Genomic DNA, 24413 nt, shown 5'->3' with positions numbered 1-24413 from the left:
ATTTTTTCTAGCTATTTAGAAAATGTTTTTGTACGAGACGTATGCATCGTAAGAGAATAGTCGTCCTTCGTTGAGCTTTATTTATGATAGACAATTAAAGCTGACCTTTGCTTGCAGAGCTCTCTATTCTGATTCTATGTAGTCAGGAAGCCTTTTGATTAAATTATTCTTTCACCGGTCTTCTTGCTCGATGGGATGTTTTGATTCATTACAAATCATGAATGCTCTTTAGCTTGAAAAGGATCGTGTGTTGTTGATGTTATTTGCCATTGTAAACGTTAATCCTCTTGTGAGTTCTCAATTCTTTTGTTTTAGCAAGTGAACCACGGTATCAAGCGCCATCTTTGTTAAAAAGCCCGATTGACGTAACAGCACGCCAGGGACTGGATCTAAGCATAGTCATGGAGTGTTTCCCCAACCGAAGGTAAATTATATCTCTATATACAAAGTTTATTGACGTTTTTGGTCAATATAACTTATAATTAAGCTGCTGAAAATAACAGTGCAGAAGAATCGCAAGAGCTCCTCAGCGAATAGACACGAGATAAACGAATCTTAATTGAAATGCAATAATTAGGTGCAGATATGGTTCGATTGCATATTATTTTTGCTTCCTGTTTTTATTTTTGAGGGATGCATTTAGTAATACGACTGTATTTATAGAGAATGAATTTTAAAAAAGGTCTTCTTTGTAGTTTTGCATCCAGGATGATTAAGTTGGCGTAGGGTTTCAAGTACGTGTGGTCTTCTGCAGATTTTTTAACATTTTAAGATAGTTTGAGGTCAGATCATCTTTCGTCATGACCAGATAAACATGCACAAAACTTAGCCTTTAGCCGGAGTTAAGACATAATTAGGCTTCTCACCTTACAGAGTTGGTCTTTCTGCTGGTGTAATAGATCGTAATGGTAGAGCGTTCGAGAAGATAACAACCTACAATGCCTGCCAAAAGTACTTGGAACACCCACCAATTTACGCTGCATTTGATATCTTTCATTCCTTTCATGAAAAAAATTTGCTACTTCCGCCCCCTTCCCCCTCAAACAATGTTGACGATTTAGAGAAATATCATAAAAGAAGCGCAAAAGAAAGTGCTTCCTAAAATCCTAATCCGTTTGATAGTAAACCAACATTGTTCCGTGGGGGAGAGGGGGATGATTGGTTTTGACCTTGGAAATTGATGTCAGTGTTCCAAGACTTTTGGCAGGCATTGTCTGAAAATTTTCTCGAAAACAGCAATCTGCGATATCAAAACATTGTGCTACCCTAGGGTTTTCGATGGTGCTGATCTCACTGCTACTAATTAAAATTCGAAATTTCCACTCTTTACACAGTTAAAAGGGGGGGAGGGGGTTGGGACTCTGAACGATTGATATAGTAGATATCCGAGTATTGTTATTTGTTACAAAAAACATTCTACTGATTTTTTCCGTCAATATCATTTAAATCATTATTGAAAACAAGTATTTTGTGCAGAATTCGATCATCGGTTTAAGAAATTTATCAATTTTCAAAGGAAAAACAGTACAGTTTAGTACCTTTGAAAAAGTGTTTTTTTTTCTGAAAAGTCCCCTTATTTATGGTCTAATTATTGATGAAAAAACAAAAAAATTCATGAGAATGTCTACAAACCATACATGATCTAAATAATTGCGAACAACATGCTGGTGAGAAACTGTTCAAATGGCTCAATTTTATCCACCATAACCCTCCCAAAACCATCTACGAATTTAATAAATTTGCTTAGGCTATGCTCCTTCGCATTCACATGTGGCAACATGATAGCGCTCATAGACACCCCATTCCCTATTATTTTCTATCTTCCCTTGTCCCAATAATTGGAAAATGGTTTGTGCCAATTATAATTGTTCGTTTTCCATTGTTAAAGTATGCTAGGAATTGAAAGAACGCTCCTTTCCTAATGGGCACGTGATGTAGTATGAAAATGCCTATTGCCAATGGTTACCAACGGTCTACAGCCACGGTCTACACATTTAAAATGTTCATAAAAATCGTATTTTTCAAAGAAAGTAGACGAAACCTCGTCAGTAGGTGTGCATGGCTAGTATAAAAAATATTGTAGGTTTTCAGATCGATACAAGTTGTAAAACTGAAGAAATTCAGGAAAGTGTCAACGGTCTACACTTTCTGAGAATTGAATTTGAAGTACTCTAGATCTTATTCTCCTTTTGAGTGTAGACCGTGGGATTTTCGTCATATTTTGCCGTTTTCTTCATGGAATTCATACAAAGGTTAATTTTATCTTTGAGGGGTATTATTATACACCTTTTGGGTGATTTTGGGGGCAAACCTCCCCCTGACAAGTCAGAAAATTGCGAAGAAACAGCCACGGTCTACACAACGGTCTACAAGCGTTCATTTCCGAGGGTGAGAGTTGCCTTGCGGGGCCTTGTCCTTCACATCGACGCGCGCTACATTCGATGAAATAAGATATTTTGTTATGGCAAATGTCAAGCAAACATATACAGCAATCAATTAACGATGAAATAATCTGCCTTGCGCTTTATGAAGATAAATATAGCAGGTAGAGTCTAACTTAAAGGCCATTTTGGCAATGCAGTAACAGTAGGGAAGAGGGCTTTCTTTGTAGTGCTTCTGGGCCAAGCATTTAGGAGCGCAGGAAGGCGAGTGGATGTCAGTTTTATTTCAGTTCCCTTACCAACCAACATGGAATAGTAGATCAATCAGTTGGGAACTCTGATGTGGGAAACACGGGGTTCCTTTCTACAATTTAGGTAAACACTCTGAAATTTGTCATTTGGGCACTGAATTGCACAACAAGGGCCTATATGAATGGCAACTTGTAAATCCGTGATAAAAGGAGAGCAACTACCCGACATAATTCTCAAATACGACCTTATCTATAATTAGAAACATGAAACAGAGGAATCGATGTCACTTTTATAAAATTGCATCCTTTCCATTTTTAGATTATTTTCTAGCTGCCACTCATATTTGTCTCCTTCATCTATCCCATTATTTCTTAGACAGCCATCTAGCTACGAGCCTTTGAAAAGATTCAAAATACAATCTTGATCCTATTTATTGGAAATCGATTTTGATTTTAGCAATTTTAACCTTAATTGAAATATGGCATTTAGTTTTATGGGGGTAGCTTACCCCCACCCCCGAAAAAAGACAATACCCCCATATCTCCTTATCGGTAACACGTACGATGTTGAAAATGGCAGAAATGGAATCAGCACCATCAAAAACCTATAGGAGGATATTGGTTTTGGTGGTATATCTAATAAGCTTCAAAATGAAATTCAGACAATGCCTGCCAAAAGTACTTGGAACACCCACCAATTTACGCTGCATTTGATATCTTTCATTCCTTTCATGAAAAAAATTTGCTACTTCCGCCCCCTTCCCCCTCAAACAATGTTGACGATTTAGAGAAATATCATAAAAGAAGCGCAAAAGAAAGTGCTTCCTAAAATCCTAATCCGTTTGATAGTAAACCAACATTGTTCCGTGGGGGAGAGGGGGATGATTGGTTTTGACCTTGGAAATTGATGTCAGTGTTCCAAGACTTTTGGCAGGCATTGTATGTTTGTCCCAACAGCTGTTTTCAGAGCTTTAGTCAAAAATCTAAGTCAATCTGTTTTCGAAGCTTCTTTCGTAAACCTTACAAAACATTAGTTTGTCAGCCGAAAATATTTTCCGCAACATGATGTTTCGTATCATGTCATTTTTTAGCCTAATTTGCATTTCACGTTTTTGAATTTTAGTGACACAACTATTACTTGGAGAAGAAACGGTGCAGTTTTGTACCCAAGCACGAAGTATCGGTTTGATTCAACTAAAAAGAGATTAACAATCATGGCACCTGAGAGAACAGACGAAGGCCAATATTCTTGCGAGTCAGCCGTATTGACGAACCGCGTATCAGGGTCAGGACAGCTACACGTCATAGGTAAGTTTTGCTTTTCAAGTTAGCTTGCAGGGATACCTTCATTGGATGGTACTTCCAGTGGATGATACCTCCATTGGATGATCACTCAATACTTTGAGGGGAAATAGTACTTGATTATTGTGATTTTCGTAGGCTACAATTTTGCACCTATGCTCGAAAGTGGCAGCTAAATAATTATTGCTGTGCCTGGTCCTTTGTTTAAAATCTCCATTTTCTCAACGCCAGAAGCTCATCTTTTGAAATTTAAGATCTGATTGAGCTTTGGTCTTTGAAGAAGACCATCAAAACGAGTTGAATTCCTCATGAATGGAAACTTTGCTAACAATATTTCACCACGCCATATTCGTGGAGCATTTGGCCTAAAAATTCGAAATGATAATTACCTATATACATTGTATAATTATTGAAAGTTCCGTAACGGGAGCTTTGATATGATTCTTAACTAAAATTTGTTCATCGCAGTGCCACCTGCCTTTCTCACTTCCACAATGGTGACAAACTTGTACAGTGACAACTCGACTATGATATGGTGCAATGCCACTGCTTACCCTTCATACCAGTGGCTTTGGTTTCACAATGCAAAGCGGGTGCTGCCATCGGCAGACAAGGTTGTTCTGTTTTCCAATGGCAGCCTCTTGGTGCGTAATGTGGCATGGGTGGATGGTGGCGTGTATCAGTGTGTGGCACAGAATGACGCAGGCCAAGCAATCGCACTGACACGGCTCAATATTCAGAGTAAGTAGCTAATGATAAAGCTCTCTGTTTTGGCGAGAATTTCTTCCACGCCACCAACAGATGATTGTGGGTGCATAAAAGCTGGCAAGCGGGCACACTGTAACCAAGGCAAATGCCACACTTTGAAAAAACATTTTTTATTTGTCTTAAGAATATCCTCTGTCACCGAAATGCTTTAATCGAATTTTAACCATGTTGGATTTTGGGCCTAAATTTTCAAGTTACTGTTTTTTCAAATAAAAGGTGATCACTTCTATTAGGTAGGTACCTTCCTTCGCATTTGCTGCTGGGAATGTGCTTTCATGAATGCTGCCTAATAAATGTTTGAAGGCTGACTGTCAAATTCTATTGAATCTATACTTCTTTGCCATAGATCATAATCCGATTTTTTCGAGACTCGCAAGTGGCTTGCCTCTTTCATCCTTATGTTACAAACCCCAAAAACAGAATAATCCCCATTTCAGCAATGTTTTTATAGACACGAGTTTTAAGTGCATGTATCTCAGGAATGCAGTTCTTAGGCCTTCAAATATCTTCCTGAAACTTTGAATGATGTCAGGGTTCTAAATTATCGAGAGAACGCCCGTTTGGACTTCATATATATTTACTTTACAGTGTGATTATTAATTTGTTGATTATATTTCCCCTTACTGATCTGCTATCAGTTCCTAAAATGACTTCAGATTTAGCAGGACCAGAATAGCACAATATTATCTTACATGAAGTATCTCGCCACTCAATTCAACAATTCCTATTTTGTTTCAGATATCACTGCCAGGATAGCCATTCCTTTGAGAGACTCTTATTTCCACGTCGGTTCAACTGCAGTTGTTCCATGCTATGCTGTTGGTGCGCCAAAGCCAAGAATCAGATGGCTGAGGAATGGCCTGGCAATCCCACCTGTATGTCAGCTTCATTCTGCGGGGAAAATGTCATTTATCAAAAATCTATGTTGTAAATCATAAATAGGAGGGATTCTATGAATATTTTTTTTCTTAAGTTCTCAGATAACTTTTTATCGTGTACGATTTGATCAAAATATCGACCTTCTAATGTCAGCACTTTTACAACGTGATTTCCCCCATCATAATTAAAACACTTGAAATTGTTGACAATATTGCATACGAGTATACATTCATTGTAGCTCAAAGTGGTTTCGTTTGTCAAAAAGCCCTTATTATTGCTTTCTTATCCGTATAATTATTTTGCTATGTTCAGTTTAGTTTGTGTATTTAACGCTTTGTTTTTAGATGTCTTTATGGCAAAGATATTAAATCAAAATTTTATTCTATTTTAGACCATGACTCGCATATCCACAACAGCGAAGGGCTATTTGCAAATAACCAATTCTATTAAGTCTGATAGTGGCAGATTCACGTGCGTTGCAAATAACGATGGGGTCGATGCCATGTCCACGGCCTATGTGGGTATCGTAGGTAAGTGCAGTCTGCACATTCAAACGTCTCGTTTATTAAGCTGAATGGCTTGTTCATTTTGAACGGTTCATCATCGTTCTCCCTAACCTGTTTGTAGTTTGAAGTTTAGGCTGGCTGTTCTTAATTTTTTTAAAAATTTTTGAGGCTGGATTGTTTTTAATTTGTTTTTAAATTATTAGGATGCAAGCGTTGCAATTGCTATGTAGAATTCTTTAGGGGGGGGGGGGGGGGGGGGTGTTCAGGCCTCATTTGCCAACAAAGTAAAAGATCTTTTATTTGCCGACAAGTTTGAAAATTCGCTGAAAAGCACCCCTAAATGACAAAAAACTCCTTGTTTTTGGGGTGAAACATTGTTCAAAATCACATTCACAGTGGCTCAGCTTCAACTTTTTTTTAACTTTTGAATTATTTTGTGGCTCGTGTTGTTATAAAATTCTTCTTATAATAAAGAGTAGTTTTCCTAAGTCAAAATGCAACAGTGTTTGGTAGGCTTTGGTCAAACTTGGAATTCAGTAGTTCATTCGGAACTTTGTAGCTGATCCTTTCTTATCAAGGCTAACTGAATGATAAAGCACAGTCATTTGTTTATTATTGTGATGCAGAAACTTAAAGTCACTATAAACTAAACTCACAACTGTATCGTAGATCCCACTGTCATCACCAAAGGACCGAACGCAACCACCATCGCTCAACGAGCTATAACAGTCTGGTTACCCTGTGAAGTCAGGCATGATCCAACTGTCAATGTTACTTGGGAATGGAGAAAGAACACAGGGCGTCTGTATGACCCACGGTATTCGGTGCTTGCTGACGGCCGGCTTCAGATTGTCAGTACGCAACAGGCGGATGCTGCGACTTTTACATGTCACGTGTTTTCTCCTGGCGGAAACGCAACCGTCAGTACAGTTCTAACGATAGTCTGTAAGTAGATTGAATAATGATTTTTCTATTCTCAGCTCTTTCAGAGTATGCAAGTCCACGGAAATCTCAGTAGATCCGCTGCGGTCGGAATTAAACACTCCCCTCTACCCCATCTAATTTTTCGAGATTTTTTATGAAGCCCCCTCCCACTCTCTATTCTCACCTCCTGTTCCGTTGGTTAATCGTTTTACTAAAATTTTGAAGTTCGGAATGTTTTTACAGCCACTTTTAACGATACTTTCGCTTCAGATAAGGTCGTGACCTCCCCCTTTCTATCTCAAACGCCCCACTCTCATTTTTTCCTGACCTAACAGTACCAGTGTATTAAGCTTTGCAAACTTATATTCCTGTTTTTGCTAAATTGACAACATCAATAGATCTCAACAACAAAAAGACCAGCTTAAATGAGACCTTGCAATTAGTAAGCAGACCTTGTTTACAATTAAAATTCAGAAATTTTCTTTCTTCAGAGATTGTCTTTTGCAGAGCTGTAAAATCCTCTTGCTGATATTCTAGTTACGTTTTCATCCTGTTTAAACGCCTGGATTCTTGGCTTTTATCTGACTTCCGATATAAACGTTTTTATCTGTTGCCCTAAGATTTTCGTCTCTTTGTTTTACGGAAGGGCATTTACTTCTCTTATAGATATTGATACAAGCGTTTTAAACATAGCATGAATTAGATCTGATAAAAGTTATCATTTATAAATTGCCACTGTCCATTCCAACATCGCAGGTGAGACACTTTGTTTTCTGCTCTTCAAACTCATTAATTTGTTTTCGATTCTAGCACTGCCTCTCTCGCCATCAACTCCAACTGCCTCTAATATTGGGACCAACTCACTCACTTTGTCTTGGCTGGCACCAGAAGACAATGGGGGCATCCAACTAAAAGATTATGAACTTCAAATCAAAAATGAAACTGGGAATGTCTTTAAAACTATAAAAATTGTAACTCAATTGTCTGTTCAACTGACGAATCTCTTGGCGGGAGTGAAGTATGCATTCAGGGTTGCTGCTCGCAATGAACTTGGCAGGGGTAGGTGGAGTGATGAAACAACATGGATACCAATGAGGATTGAAGGTACTGTTTAAAACATGTCATACGATCATTTGTAATGTCTTATTCCGTAAACTATGTCTTGACATGATTCTTAGTAATAAATTAGTAGTGAATGACCTCATAGCATTCTAATGACGAAATAGGATTGCAGCGGAACGTGCAGGAAATAGGCTCATGGCAAAAAAATTCATTTCTTTGTCATCTTATTTTAATTCGACTTCACTCTAGCTTCAAAAGAAGCTAGTCTAATTTAATCTTTGTGCTGCTAACATTTGATAACCATATTTCAGTTGCTAGCTACAAGTACTAAAGTAATTTCTTGTTACTTTCGGGTTTGGTTGATGATTCATTTGAGTTCCTTGCTGAACTTGTTGTTCGTTTTAATTTAAAAATATTTAGTTTTGAGACCGATTCGTGTTAGAAGTGAAATTGTGTGAGAAAAAGGCGTCCATTAGATTGAAATGTATATAAACTGAACAAATTGTTTTTGATAATTTTCTTGGTTGTTTGGTAGAAAGCGTTTGGCATCAAATTTTTTCAGAGCGAAAGATTTCTCTCTTCTCCTGGATTTTCCCACAGATCTATAATCAAGCGCTAAAGATTTGAATCTAGTTATAATCGAAAATTGGATTCACTACGAATTATTACGTTGGATTTTTTGTGTGATTTTGCTGGTCTCGCTGCCCTGTGGAATCTGTCATTGGACCATAGAAAACTCTTTTCACTGTCTGGTATACTTATTCATCAAGTTCTAAGTTTTTAAAAACCTGTTTTCTATTTACGTAGCTCCATCAAGACCACCAACTAATGTACACGTTGTTTCCACTGAGCAAACAAAAATTGAACTTCGCTGGACGGTAAGACTTTCATATTTTCAATTTGCTTGCATTCCACCAAGAAAGTATGTGTTTCTCGGTGCAGTATTTCATCAAAATCACCCTTCAATTTCAATTCTAAATTCTTCAATATTTTTTGCAATTGCTTCTTTGCTTTTGTTAAAGTTTTGTTGTATTCTTAACCCAAGTTTTTGTTTTGAATTGCGTTTAGTCCAGATGGAGACACTCTTCCTTAAAATTTACATATAGAATCTGATCAACCTCCTTAACCTTCTTTTTGCAGCCACCACCTTTCCAGTATCACAATGGCAAACTCAGAGGCTATAATGTTTACTACCGAGGTCAGGGCTACAAAGATTCTGCGTTCACCATAAGGAGAGCACCACCAGGAGCGCTAACAGACATCTACATAACATACTCTTTAGACAATCTATTGACATTCACAGTGTATGAGATCAAGGTCGCTGCATTCAATGACGCTGGCGTTGGCGTCCAGTCAACACAGATAACTGCAGAGACGAAGCCTGGGATACCGAGCGTTGCACCTACTGAGGTCTCAATTGACGTCTTGAACGGGTCAGCTGCCAGTGTAAGCTACAAGGCGCCTAGACAGATATACTGGAATGGGCATTTAATAGCTAGTCGCGGGTATGCCTATTCACCTGAACGTCCGCTTGATGTGTACACATACGACGCTCCTTACAATCACGCTACCAGATATAACCAAACCTTTATTATGATGGGTCTTAAACCAAGTACAGATTACGCATTGCGTGTTGCTGTTGTCACCGCTTCTGGAGCAGGGCCTAAAAGCAAACCTGTTTACTTCAAGATGCAAGAGGGTAGTCCTGGAGCGCCAAGGAATTTCATTGTTACAGCAACGTATGCCCATTCTATTCTACTGAGATGGAGTGCACCTTATGTAACCAATGGAATTCTTCGGGGTTTTAAAGTTGGCCATCGTAAATATGAACGGGATCGAGAACCATGGATTCATAGAACAACGCCTGAACCAGCCGGGTCAGGTGGTGCAGTGTATCGTAACCTCGAATTGAACACGAGGTATGAATTTTATGTCCTTGCTTTCACAAATGCTGGCGATGGACCTAAAGTATTTATTGTTGCTCAGACGAGAGAAACAGCGCCAACACTGCCAGGACAACCTACCAAGCCAGTGTTAGTTGAGAACAACGGTACGTCGATTACTCTGAGTTGGGTTATGGACGAAACTGGTGGCACGTTAATGAGCTATTATTTGATAGAAGCTAACAATCAGACTAATTACAAGAATTTACCAGAAGCAAGTCGCCAGTGGTATCTTGTTGTCAATCTTACGCGAATCCAAGACATTCCTACTAGGATCAAGAACCTCACAACAAACACCGTTTATCGTTTCCGCGTGACACCTGTCAATTCTGTTGGTCGTGGTCCTACAAGCAATGTTTCTGAAGATATTCTTTCTGCGGAATCACGTAAGATTACTTTTCATGATAGAAAATTGCAATTGTTAAGGGTATAAATCCATGTTTTCTTTCAAACTTGATAGATATTCTTCCTGTCTAATATACTGAATCCATCTAGAAAGCAGCTTATGTATCATTGATTCTGGAATTTTTCTAGTACTATGCCTTTTTGAGTTGTGGAATTAGCTCTAGCAGCAGTTTATCATTTTATCATACACAAAGCACATAGTAGGTAGAACAAAATTGAACTTAGCTTGAGCTATAAAGAAAGACTTCACGGTTTTGAATTTTCTGCAATGCAGCAGACGGTTTAGGATTTCCTATTTGACTTCCAAGGTCCATCTTCTCCACCCACGAATCTTCGAGCATCTGCAGTTGATAGACAAAGCCTGCTTATAGAATGGGTGGTAAGTTTTGAATTTATATCTGTATTGTAATTTTATCTGTTTTACCCTGTTTTGTAAGATTAGTATTCTGACCGGGTAAATTGAAATCATGTAAGGTGTTGTTATCTGTACAATCTAGAATCACCAGATTGGTTAATCCAAAACACGTGATATGATAGCAAGCAGTCGGTCAAGTTGCCTTTATTTTTTGTTACTAAGGCTTTGTTAAGAAACGTTTAGAATTTCAAGAAGAATAATTTTGTAATTCCATGCCTGGCTTAGATAGTTTACCGTGGTGAAAACGGTTCTAGGTAATGTCAACCCCGAATGTTATACTTTAACCTTATCTTTGTTTTGTTCGGAGTCTACGTTCGGGCCACGTTATGAGCTTAAGTTTTCCTGTTATGCCATTCATTCAAGTGAATTAGCACAGGTTTAGATGGGAGTTTTCTAGATTTTGTCATTTATCTTCATATCAACGACAAAGTATCTGTATTTTTCAAAGCCACCACCAAAATATACATGGGGAAGCAGTACCATATTTTACAAGATAAAACTAGTCTCGATTGGCAAAGCTGACAGGGACGAAAGAATTGTGCACCAGCGAGACAGTCAGGCGAGGCAATATACAGCAAGGGGGTTGGCCAAATGGACCAGATTCAATGTAACGATTGCTGTGTATAACGCAGTGGGATATGGTCCGACAGCATGGCCGGTCACTGCAAGGACTGCTGAAGACGGTTAGCACGTATTTTGTGCGAATTCGTTTATGTCAGTAGAGGATTGTTTCTTTTATCATTGCCCTTTGTCTGAAAAATATTCAAATTTTTCAAGACTAAACCCTGAAACATAGTTCTAACTCGTTCCTGTGAATGAGGCAACGAAAATTGACACGAATTAATGGAAATTTTAGCAATCAGATTTATAGCTGAAGCAGTTTTATTCCAGAGGTTTCTGGTAATGTCTAATTCACCAAAGCATATGCTGATTCGTTACTACAGAAACAGCTTATCAAAACAATAGAATATTCGAAAATGATTCAACATGGGATTACAATGGAATTGTAGTCCTGTCTGCTTGGCTTATAATTTCAACAGGTCATGTTTTTTCTATTTCTTTAGGCTACCAAGGAATCTTAAAGTTGCCAAATGGTCTCCTTCTGCTACTTGTCTTGATTGCTTATTATGATTTTGATGTATGTGATATGTTACATTATAAGCGATATGGTCATTTCAGTTTAGTTATTAATCAAAAAAATTGTTGCCAGTCATTTACATTAGTTGGTCTTATTTGTGTTTAAACAAAGGTCGTCCCCAGAGTTTCCAGCCTGCGTTTTAATAAAGCAAATTTTTGCCAGTCATTCAAGTTTGTTAGTCTAGTTATTTTCCAAGTAAGTTCCAGCCTGCGTTTTCTCATTGCCCTGATTAAAAAGTTTCTTTCCACAGTTCCGGATAATGGTCCAGCTACAATCACCCCTGTAGCGGTGAGCAGCTCTGTGGTTAATGTTTCTTGGACCCCTGTGCCTGTTGACATTCGCAATGGAATTATACTCGGATACTATGTAAGTTAGGGTCGTTTTCCTTACCTTTGCTTGATTTGTGTTTAACATTTGTTGTATTGTTACATGAATTAACATTATGACTGCAGAATTTGTTCACATGTCATGTTTTGAAATTAAAACTGTTTGTTTATTGCGTAAGACTGATCTTGATTAAATGAGAGACATAGATAACATCATACTTACATTCATAGTTATTTTCTATTATATTGTACCGCATGCAATCTAGTACAGTTTTTGTATCACTCAGTCCTTGTATCAATAATTTGATTGTGAAAAGTATATCATCAATCAACGTATTAACAGGTAGGAAATTTTCCATGCAAGCGATATTCGTTCTTTTCAGATATATTACAACATTCGTACTGAGCCACTCGTTGTCAACCGAAAACCTATTATTGGCGGGAATACCATGGCCTCTGTCCTGACTGGATTGGCTGGCTACGCAACCTACCAAATTCGAATGTCTGCTTACACGAAAACCGGCGAAGGGAAGAAGACAGATCCAGTCGAAGTCATCACTCCTGACGGAAGTAAGTGTTTTGTTGTTGGTTAGTACATGAGTAAATTATGAAATATGTAGAATTTTCAAGTGTTTAAATAAAATTGATATTTCTTGGGAATTTTTTAGCGGGGAGGACGCATTTTGTAGTAGACCCTGGGTAAATCCATTCTGCTGGTTAGAGTCCCGTTCAACTCCTTAGGATTTCAAGAAACTTTGAATTTCTCTTGGCAGAATTGCTCTGCTGAGTCTAATTTCCCAAGTGTAAATTATCTTTCTACCTATTCAATTCTCAATCGCTTTTTCACCTCCAGTTGCTGGCAAGCCTTACAAAGTTCGTTTCCCAGTTGTTCGAACTGATTTTGTTCAGGTCACATGGCTGCCTCCGTTGCGGCCAAATGGAGCCATTGTCAGCTACGAGGTTCAACATAAGCTTAAAGATACAACTGGAGATTATACTATGGTCTACCAGCCTCGAGTTGGACCGAATATCCTAAGTGCAGATGTGAATGGTTTAATTGGAAACAGATACTACGTATTTAGAGTTTACGCAAAGACGAGGCTTGGTAGAGGTAATCCTGCTGAGGAAATCGTCTTCACCACACCCAATAGACGTACGTACGAGTAAAATTGCATTTTGTATGTGGCATTTTGTAAAATTTGTCATAAGACTATCGCTTTTTATCGAATTATATACATTATTAGTTATTTGTCAAATTTTTAAAGCCATATTAATATCTTCTCAGTTATTGCCATTTTCTAAAGTATTTCATAGCACAAAATTCCTGCATTGTATGTAGGTTCACTTTTAAAGAATTTACCCAAATTATCCCCACTCACAGAGAAATTGAAAAAGTGCTTGAAAGCTGTTGTTTGCTACAGAAGGGATTCGTTCCTTTCAACAAAGTCATCAAACGCACTAGATTAGCACCCGACTTCATATAACCTGCCGCATGTGTACTATGGGTTTCCGTATGTTAATATATAACAATCATTTTGCAATATCTATACGCCTTTTTTTCGTTTGGTACGAGCAGAAGTGCCCGAAAGCCCGGTCATGTTGCCCATCCCTGTATCTGATGTCGATGCAACGACCGTGTTGGTGAAATGGAAGCCCCGCGATGACGGTAAAAGCCCAATACGGTCTTATACGTTGCAGTATAATAAGCAACCGGATGGCTGGAAGGATTACCTTTCTAACGTCACTGGACGTGTTGACATTGACGCGTTTGTCAATCAGCTGCTTGTAACCAGACTGATACCTTCGAGCTCTTACAATTTTCGCATCAAAGCGACTAACGATGTCGGTGACAGTGCATGGAGTCAAGCTTCAAATACCATCCTAACACACCATGCAGGTTTGTTGAAATTCCGCGTATGAGAATACATTTGCCCATCCCACTCTTCGTTTCTAAAGCTAAGTAAAAAACCATTAGTACCTAAAACATTCCAAAATCAAAAACCGTTAACTACAAATACCTTTAGATGATTTCTTACGAAGCATTCTTGTTTTTTTCCAATTGATGACAATGAAGATGACAGTTACTATTTCATTTATGTCAAAACCGACATTGATAATACCTCAATCTATTTTTGTATCCTGGCCATTTATCCCATAGCCTGGAAAACCGTTTCTGCTTTTATTTCACGCAAACTGTAACCATAATAGTGGATTTGAAAGTATTAGCAATTTTGCGTGTGAAGTTGCAAACTGTCTTTTTGTGTCAAGGCTTTAAAACCATCTTCATGTTTTATACCAAAATTCAAACTTCTATCAAAGTTTATATGCAAGTTTATATATGGTCCTGATTCCTTTTAACCATTTCAAAATGTTTTAAGAGACAAATCTTCAAGCAGTTTATTTCCAATTCATTTATTTGCTTTTTTTATTCCAGCCCCAAAAGGTGCACCTAGGAACCTCAAAATCAGACCCTTGTCTCCTAGCTCTTTGAGGATCGATTGGGAGGTGAGCCATTTTCATGGCTTTATTCATTTTCTACTCATATTAATCTCATAGTTTGACATTCGATGTTAATTTGCAGATATGTAGAGGGCTTGCTATAACGCCTCTTTTCAAGAGTTCCCTCGCTCTTTGGTCTTTATGTAAAGGTATAAATTTGAATTGCGGAGGGTCAGAGGGTCTACATAAAGTTCATGTGTATGTAATTTTAACAGTTTGCTAGGCAGTGCCAAGGAGAAGGGGATGCCTTGTAACAATAGATTGTTAATGGTTCCATTTCCCTTTTAAATAGCCATCCTATGATTGTTAAGGCAAATTTGTTCTTAAACAAAAGGTCCTGAATAAAAAAAGAAAGCCTCTTTAATTCATATGGTGCATTGGCGTTGATACATGCTACCTTGAATTCCACTGAAATATCTAAAATTCTGTTGTCTTTCCAGGCTCCTACATTCGAAGATCTTGGAGGTTTGCCTGTTGAATTTCTGTTGCGCTATAAAGAGCAAAGCAGGTCCGAATGGAGTGCAAGTCGCAGGTTACCAAGAACGCCTTTGTATGCAGTGATTAAAAACCTTAAAGGATACACTAAATATGATATCTCAATGGCTGCCAAAAACGATCGAGGAACGGGTCCATGGACTGAGAAAACAGGCATCACCGGAGAATCTCGTATGTTTTTGCTAAATACTACCTTGAAGTAATAATTTGTATCTTACAAGCTGAATATAACAGTTGATAATTTACACATTTTTTAAAAACAACCAGATAATTTTTGCGGAGTGTTCCTATTTTTCGGATACCTTTCAAACACACAATGTTTTTTTCGATTTTCATCTAAGGCTAGATATGTTTCTTACGTTGTTCTCATGTTGCAAATCGAGTCTCGATGTTCTTGTGTTCTTATAAAAGAAGAGTGAAGGTGATAAAGACATTGCATGATAGAAATTAACCCACTATCCCGTCTATTCCTGTAAGATTTTGCTAACTTTTTTGCTGGTTGTGCTCATGTGAGCGATCTCTGCTGATTTTTCAATACCGAGCAGGATTATTGCATTGATGACTACTGAAAATGGTTCCCCTCTTTCCCCTAGCTCCCACTGCAGCTCCGACAAACATAATATTAACAGCAGAAGATGCAAGTACAATCAAAGTACGGTGGACCCCACCACTAACTTACACCATTCGTGGAAATCTCCTTGGTTATAAGGTAACTTTGCTAACGACAATGATTGGTCAGCTATATTTATGTGGTATTGAATGCTTTGCTGCCTGAAGACCCCATTAAGCTATGAGAGACACACGAGCAAGATATGACTACCAGATATGAAAACGCTAAAAATGGTGGGGTTGGGGCAGGGGAATTTAAGGTGGGAAATTGATAACTTAATACAGGCGTTCTGTTTCCAAAATGAACTCAACCATCGAGCTCAATATTTTTAAGTTCGCCTCCAAATTTTTCTTTTCTCTTTATGAAAGAAGCTGGAAATATATTTTTGTGTTGAGGTAAGGGCTATTGATAGGTTTGGAGCAAATCATTAACACCAGTGAGTCTACGTCTCAGATGATCGCTGTAAGAATTGCCATGCAGCAACCACCCTGTTCTATACACCATAGCGTGTGCGGTTCTTCCTTTTGCCGATCCAGCACTATCGAACTAACAGATCGGGAAACTGTAATTTTATGATACTGTATTGTACGTAGTATTGTTTTGTTTACCGTTAGATAATATTGCTTTGTATTAGATTGTTTAGTATTGTTTTGCATAGCACAGCTCGCTAGGAATGAGCGAGATTTCTTATAAACTTTACTCATCAGATTGACTGCAGCATACAATTTTTAACCATTGTATTTCACGTTCGGACCACGTGTTGCAAAGGCACCAGACTTGCAAGCCGTAAAAAGAGATTTAATTTTACTTATATTTTCGTTTTAGATCGAGTATCAGCGACTTGGCGTACGAAGTCGAAGAAGGCGACGAAGATCTACAGATTCGCTGTGCCCAGCCAAAGATTTTAGCGTTAAAACGAAGTTCGCAAGCCCTTATGTTCAAGAAGAGACAATCAAGAATGTTGGCAAATTCTCTCGCTTTAAAATCACCGTCAGAGCTTACAATGGTGCAGGGGATGGGCCGAAAAGTGGCGATCGATATGTTAACACTCCTGAAGGAAGTAGGTCTACTTCAGCATTGAAAATATTTTTTGCTAAGAAGCTCTTGGGTATTTCTAGGAAAACATTGTTGTGAAAAATGCCTCTAAGGAATGAGTATTGAAGCTTTTAGAAGTTGGTTACCCATTTCATCAAGTTATATAAAGCAGCATGAAATACAGTGCTGCTTTATTTATAAAACAAAAGTTTTCGAAATGTTAGCCTTATATCAAAATGTTACCCCAAATAGCTCTTGCGTACCTTTTTGAAACTTTTAGAGAACTTCTCGTGCTATGTAAAGATTGTTTGATTTCCTGCTTTAACTATATTTGCTTAGTATAACGCTTACCTGAAGTTGTGGTAAGCTAAACGTTTTCAGCTGTTGTGAATTGGTTTTTCTCTGCAGCCCCAAGTCCGCCAATCATCATATGGACAAGAACGTATATAAACGACATAGATATTCAGTGGAAAATGCCGTGCTCCCCGAATGGTTATATCAGTGCATATCAAAGGAAGTTTTGGCAACTGGGTTCGTCTGATGTGAAGACACAGGAGTACTCATATCATACGCATACAGACAGGATGTCTGGACTGAAACCCTCAACAGAGTACAAAATACAACTCAAAGCAGCAACCCGAGGGTATGGCTTCGGTGATGCTGCTGTTGTTACTCTGAGGACAAGAGGTCCCTTCCCAGGGCCTGGTATGTATCCAGTTCAATGTCCGAATTGTGTTCTTCGAGTCTCCTTGTGGCATCGAGACTTGTTGGATGAAATCGCAGATCGAGTTCATTACGCTCTAATGGCCAATAGGAATACAACATCTCTAGTTAGAACGTTATGAAATCTGCTATGCAATTTGAGCCCTTACTGTAGATACAATGCCTGCCAAGAATACTTTGAAAACCCAGCAATTTCCGTTGTATTTCATATCTTTCATTTCTTTTCCAAAAAATTACTACTTCCAACCCCCTTCCTTTAGAACAATGTTGATATTTTAGACAAATATCATATAAGTATGGAAAAATACGATACTTCCAATTCTCCTACGCCGTTCTGTAGTAACCCAATATTTTTCCCAGGGAGGGAAGGGAATGGCCGAATTTGACCTTTAAAACCGACGTAAGTGTTTTTGTCAGGCATTGTAGGAGGCAATAAAGAAATCGTTTTCTCCCCATTGTGGGCTGTTGTTTTTTCACTAGTCGTTTGTTGGTATTTCACGTTTAAAGTGTGTATTTCTTTGGAGGCTATAAGATTTCTTCTACATACCTTAACTTTATCAATATCTCTGTCTACGTTTGCTATAAGCATTACATTCAACTCCAATAATCATAATCATGATTCTAGTTAAATTACTTACTTGACCATTTTTTGTGTCCTTTAGTTCTCCCAGGTAGCCCAGGAAAACCAAAGATATTATCCGTCACCGAAACTTCAGTCAAGCTGAGCTGGCAAGAAGGCACTGATGGCAACTCCCCAATTGTTTATTACAAAATTCAATACGCGAAATCAGGTAGTTTGCTTAGTTCAATTGTTTTGCAAACAAAAACACTAGCGATGATAATGAAGTTTTGTTGTTTGAATGAAGAAATGTTCTAGTTATGTTTCTAGCCTTCTAAGAGATTATTTTGTATAAGACTTACGCTTACTAGCCTTGATGTTAGGTATGTAGTCAAGACTTGACATTAGCAAGTCTCTCATTTGTTACTTTTTTCCGAAATTTCCATGCAGGAGAAACCTTCCTGCAACGACACCTCCAGCCAAGTCGACACTTCTCTGCAACCAACACCTCGCTGAAAACCAACTCCCCTTCGCAGCTCATACCTTTCTGCAGTTCAACCCTTCCAGCAGTTTACCCCCAAACGGCTGATACCTCCCCGTAACCAACACCTCTCTGCAACCCACACCTCCTTCCAGCTGACCCCCCCTACGAACGATACCTCCCCGAAATCCACACCTTCCTGCTACCAACACCTCTCTGCAGTTGACACCCCAACAACTGATACCTGTCTGTATCCGAAACCTCCCTGCAGCTCACACCTCCCTGTCCCCGATACTTCCCTGTGCCCAACGCCATTACTTATTTACCTCCTTGCAGCACACTGTTATTTGGTTCAATTGTTATATGGTGTCCTCTGTTTATGAATATCTATCAATGCCCGTTTTCTAAACACCTCCCTCTGACTTCTATGCCATTTCTGATTTAAGGTGGAGACTGGAGGACTGGATGGGATGTTCGTTACGACCAGTGGGGACGCAATGGCTCAATAATATTTTACACCCTCAACAAGCTAGATCCTGACACTCAATACTTGTTTAGAGTTATTGCTGAGAACCGAGTTGGCGCCTCTCTTGCAAGTGATGCTGTCTCCTTAAAGACAAGTATGAATGCAATTTATTAAGCTTACTTTCTAGTCCTTTGTTTTTTTTCGTTGTTCTGGCTTGATGCTCGAGTTTCTGGAGACCTGTCTCTGGTAGCAGGCATTTTGCTTTTGGTGTAAGTTGGAGGTTATTACAAAATCAAACTACAGTACAGTGCTATTTCTCATTTACAGAATAAAAAGACCTTTCTTTTAGTGTAGTAATCTTGTTTTTGCTACGTTTTGATCCGATAAATTTTTGTATGAATATTCACAAGTGGATGGCTAGTGAGAATTTTTTCGCGTAAATTTTTCGGTTTAGCAGGTCCTGAAGGCCATGGCTACATAAAACAAAGTGACAAAGGTGTTGGGTAGAAATAAGGAATAGAACAAATTCCCGTGATTATACTGAACAAATATATCAGACCTATAAGGACAATATTTGGTTGTTTCGTTTGTTGTTTACTTAATATTTGATGAGATCCATGGCGTCTTTTTGTCGCAAAAAAGGTTATATTCTATGACACACAAGATCAAAGATAAATTCTTTGATGATCTACAAAGTCAGGAGGATAGCCCCTACATATTTTATTGAAAACCCAAATTCAGCCAACGAAAAGGTTCTAGTTAACATTTTTCCAGAATTACTTTTTTCCTAGTTTTTGGATACAAATCAATTTTTCATGCAGACATTTCTTTTTTTATAAAACCTCTGGAGGGACCATTATGGAAACAAGATCGTACTGACCTTTTTAATGTTACCCCTGCCATTTTTAACCTGGGGTGTTTTTAGTCTATGTTTTTAACTTCTATTTGTAAATTTTATATATCTGTAATTAGATCTTTTTCTTTTTCTAATAATATCTGTAATTTTAAGTTGTAATTTATTTGATGGCAAAATTATACATACATACATACATACACGGGCCTAAATCTACAAGTGAAATATTCACAGCTGATCTTTTGTGTGGATACTTTGAGGTTAGTTGCTGCTAGAAAGCAAAAGTTACAAATTTGATGAAGGGTTTTGGATCACTTCCTTACGCACCTATCTCTAAAGGGAAGAATCTTGCAACCGTTATTGAAGCTGCAATCTGTAATTTCTCTGTCTCCATTTTTCCTTTCAGATGTGGAGAATAAGAAGCCATTCCATGCCGAGCTGTGGTTCATTTTACTGATCGTTGTTGTTGCAATTTTGATCGTCGCTCTCCTGATTTTGTTTATCTGCCTCAAAAGAAGAAGAAATGAAAAGAGCAAATACGGTTAGTGTTTAATTTTCTCTGATTTTCATTTAAGGTGACAAGTTAATTTTTCTGAGATGGCCCAGCAACTTGTGAATTTTTTTTCGTATTCCAATGAATCTTTCAAAACTCTTTGTATCAATGTGTAGTGGCTTTTAGTATTCCTAATATTAATTTGTTTTGACTGTGTATATTTATTTTGGTATTCCTAATTGTAACTAGAGAACATGATCATGACGATCCAATAGTGCTCGTGTTGTTTACACAAGCTAAGTTATAAACAGGCTTCTCAGTCTTAATGTTTCGTTGATGGCCAACTTAGATTGCTTCGTAACTTAATAGCGACTAACCTACATAATGATATATCACTTTGTTGTTCCTAGCTATTTATCAGTGCCTTACAACATTTACACTTTTATGATTTTTGTATTTCCGATATTCATACTAACCCAAAAGCTCATTAGTATTAACAAATAAAATTAAAACTTTTATAATGTTCTACAGTCAATTTTCCTTGCTAACATTTTAAACCCAATAATTTTTCCCTATAAATCATCGCTATTGGTTTAGTCCTCTAACAGATTTCCTAAACTTTAATGTTTTAACCATCAGGCTAAAATGCTAACCCGTTTGTTAAATCAAAAGACTCCAATTATATAATTATTAAACTGGGTGAAATGCAATCTGGTTTGTCTTCAGGGATACAAGAGTAGAATCGAGATAGCCTTCCTTTTGTGTTTATTTTCTTTGCTCGGCATCGCTCGCTTTTAATTTACAGGCTAGAATCAATTTTTTTTCTTACACCAGTTCCTTTTCACTGGATTTTGAAAGTCCTTTTCAGGCCAAAGCCGAGAAAAAAGTCATTCGCATGGCTGAAGTGGTTAAGGCCACTGAGATAAAGGAAACCATAATACCACCCGAAAACCCTTCATGTTGTCGATATTTTTTAAGTTGGAGATTTTTTGTGGGCTCTGACTCATGCGAAGGTTAGTGCGACCAGAAAACCCAAATGTTAGGCATCATAGCATTCAGTGGTAAATAATAATCCTGAAAAATTGTTACATGAAGTAGTACTTTTCCTTCACATCTGTCATTGGACAAGATATTGATGCTCCTCTAAATAAAAGTGATTATCGAAGATGAAAGCCGAATCAATCTGTCCTTTTCATCTCTGAACTTTTTTACCTTTCAAACTAAGTGAATGATGTCTTTAATATGCTTTTATCATTTTATGCTGTTCCTTCAACCTGGAGGACATATTCCCAATACTTTCCTGTAAAATTGCTAATTAATAGTCATATTCCATCTACACGATGGCCCCTCTATTTTCATTTTCACGAAGAAGCCCAAAACAGCCACTCTACCAACTCTTTTAATATTTGCATGTATCTGATTACTCTCTGACCTCTTGGTTACCTCAGATAAACTTCAGATAACCATTTGAAAACCCCAACTCTAACCATACTTTTAAGATAAACTAACATTTAATCCTTCCACGTTAAATTGTTTACTTTACCACGTTAAGCAGTAAATTTAACTTAAAATTGACCATGTTCAAACCCTGTTGAAAAACAACTCGAAGACGCTTGCCCTTTCTTTCATACTGCTGCAAAATAGTGGCTTGTAGTTTTTAAATTTATTCACATCAACACAGTCCTTTGTGCACAAATAATTAATCACCTCGCAACTGTACAAAATATATTTTTGCAATGCCTCAATTCTGATTAATTGCACTTTTTTAAATTATTTTTACTTTTTTACATCATTACTTTTGATTTTATTTGTTTTTTTAATAGTCGTAGATAGCAAAGTTTATGATTTTGAATTTTCCTTGCATTGATCACTGCTCGTATTGGCACTTTTAATTCTATTCTTTTTTTCTGCCAGAAAACTTTAAATGCAGCAGTATAAAAGAAAAAGGGCGATAGTGCGATAAACCGTGTTTCACATTAAAACCACCCCTTAAACACGAAAGTTTCTTTTTAATTTGCAAAAATGCATTCATCTTGCATCAAAGACTTCAATAATCATTTATAGGTATTTGAAATTTCATGAAAATGGGTTGAAAATTAAATCTCGCTTTATGCTTTGTTAAGCCATCCCTGTTGTCTAGCCATCCCTGTTGTTGAGCCTTCCCTGTTCACGATTTATCGCACTATCTATCCTAGGCACTGACGTAACTCCTAAAGATATCAAATTACAACAGCAGTCACGTGATTTAAAAGTGCTGCAAAGTCAGCGCAACTCTGTGTTCTTGTCCGCGTACGGAGAAGAGACTGGAGAAGAGGCTACGGAAGACATTGAGAAAGTGAGGTCGTCTTCGGACGTTTCCGATGTTTCTCTTCCTAAAGACATCGAGAAACGGCTGCGTTCGGGAACAGTAACAATGCGAGATCGTAAGAATAAACTAGAGAAGTTAGACTTGAAGCCACTAGCTTTTGAAGTGCCAAAGGTCCCTGCTTCTCCAAAGAAAGTTGAAAGGCGAGCCCCAGATGGAGAGGAAGAGATAAGCATACAAGATGGACTCAGCTCACCACTGAAAAAGTTTTCAAGAAAAAGCCACAATGAATCTCGATTATCAGGGCATGGCGCTACGGAAACTAAACGTTTTTCATCTTTTGGCTACGCATCAGAGTCTGACGAGAAGTCGAGCCAAATCGATTCAGATTCAGAAGTCCAGTACCCTACCGTTATACGCAAAAAACCGCATCAGAGCCGCGAGGGTTTCGATGATGCTTCTTTTGTCATGAACCCAAACTACGATGCATGGGAAGACTCGAATGCTAATGACTATCAAGAGAAACGAAAGTCGCGGACCCCAAGAAAGGAGGTACCTTCTCCTAGGCATTCTTATGAAGAACACAGAAATAGCCGGACAGCTCAAAGTTCCAGTGATCTTAATAGAAACCAAGACCGGTCTGAAAACCCAGTCCGCAGTGGGACCATCTCACCAGAAGATCTGAGAGCGAGGCGGGCAAGTCTGCGGAAACCAAGGAATCACGAGGACGAATACAGAAAAGCACATGGATATCGAAGTGAAGGTGAAGCTGCAGCAAGGGCACATAATAACAAGGTTGCTGATCGTGTCAGGGCTCAATCATCAGATGAGACTTCTGATGCTCCAAGGAATCTGAGACGAAAGTCCGTCAGCACCACATCACTTAGATATAATCAGTTTAGTTATGAAGACAATGATGACGTTTTTGAGAGGGAAAATGAGTTGGTTGACAGGCGATCCTCGAGACACAGTTCCCAGGGAGATCTTCGTGAGAAAGATTATAATCGAACAGGTGTCAGGCGGCGTTCTGGGAAAGGCAGAGTTCCTGGAGACAGAAGTGATGACGATCGTCGATCGCGTGGGAGTCAGCGCTCTTTAGCAAATGGAGATAATCGAAGCGATGAATGGGAGGTTGATGTTGACGTAGTGTCGGTCCCATCGACACAGAGAGTTTATCATGATGATGAAAATGAGCGTGATTATAGAAGACTTGTTAGAGATCTAACTAAAGGCCGTTCGCGTACTATGTATGACGATGAGTATAGAGACCGGGACATGGCTGATAAACGCGCTCGTTCAAAAAGCCAAAAAGGTTTGTAGCAGGCGAATTTTGTCCCCTGGAAGGGTCAGAAGGACTCTATGTAGCCGACACGAAGCAACGCAAAGTATTCTTTCAGTGTTGGTGCAATTATATAGGGGCTGTCATGGTTGAAAGGGTTAAAAAAATTTGCGCCAAACAAAGATGATAATGTCTTGTTGTTTGATCGCGTAATCTTTTTGGTTCAATGTAGTTCTGACCTCTGTTTCTGGAACAACATGCTATGATCTTGGTGAATAATAGTTCCTATTGGTCTTATTTAACGAATTGCCACGT

The 24413-nt window shown here is 38.3% G+C and overlaps 1 protein-coding gene across 2 annotated transcripts in view; it reads left to right on the top strand.

Moving 5' to 3' along the window:
* LOC135692310 (protein sidekick-2) overlaps window positions 1–24413 on the top strand; it is a 33423-nt gene that overhangs the window by 5326 nt on the left and 3684 nt on the right. The window contains exons 4-27 of one of the 2 annotated variants that reach the window (XM_065210419.2): window positions 316–424; window positions 3756–3940; window positions 4403–4675; window positions 5441–5577; window positions 5973–6111; window positions 6757–7032; window positions 7822–8115; window positions 8881–8951; window positions 9214–10402; window positions 10730–10800; window positions 11285–11519; window positions 12225–12340; window positions 12684–12870; window positions 13154–13453; window positions 13877–14197; window positions 14735–14805; window positions 15240–15465; window positions 15888–16003; window positions 16730–16964; window positions 17348–17644; window positions 18325–18453; window positions 19149–19322; window positions 20428–20562; window positions 22710–24131. In XM_065210419.2, coding sequence (XP_065066491.2) covers window positions 316–424; window positions 3756–3940; window positions 4403–4675; window positions 5441–5577; window positions 5973–6111; window positions 6757–7032; window positions 7822–8115; window positions 8881–8951; window positions 9214–10402; window positions 10730–10800; window positions 11285–11519; window positions 12225–12340; window positions 12684–12870; window positions 13154–13453; window positions 13877–14197; window positions 14735–14805; window positions 15240–15465; window positions 15888–16003; window positions 16730–16964; window positions 17348–17644; window positions 18325–18453; window positions 19149–19322; window positions 20428–20562; window positions 22710–24131 — 6708 coding nt within the window. The remainder of the gene's footprint in view (window positions 1–315; window positions 425–3755; window positions 3941–4402; window positions 4676–5440; window positions 5578–5972; window positions 6112–6756; window positions 7033–7821; window positions 8116–8880; window positions 8952–9213; window positions 10403–10729; window positions 10801–11284; window positions 11520–12224; window positions 12341–12683; window positions 12871–13153; window positions 13454–13876; window positions 14198–14734; window positions 14806–15239; window positions 15466–15887; window positions 16004–16729; window positions 16965–17347; window positions 17645–18324; window positions 18454–19148; window positions 19323–20427; window positions 20563–22709; window positions 24132–24413) is intronic. The other variant, XM_065210421.2, reaches the window with a different exon arrangement.

This window comes from Rhopilema esculentum, chromosome 13 (assembly GCF_057945365.1).
Source record: "Rhopilema esculentum isolate cy_ngs chromosome 13, ASM5794536v1, whole genome shotgun sequence".
Lineage (NCBI taxonomy): Eukaryota > Metazoa > Cnidaria > Scyphozoa > Rhizostomeae > Rhizostomatidae > Rhopilema > Rhopilema esculentum.
This window is presented reverse-complemented; position numbering and strand designations above follow the sequence as displayed.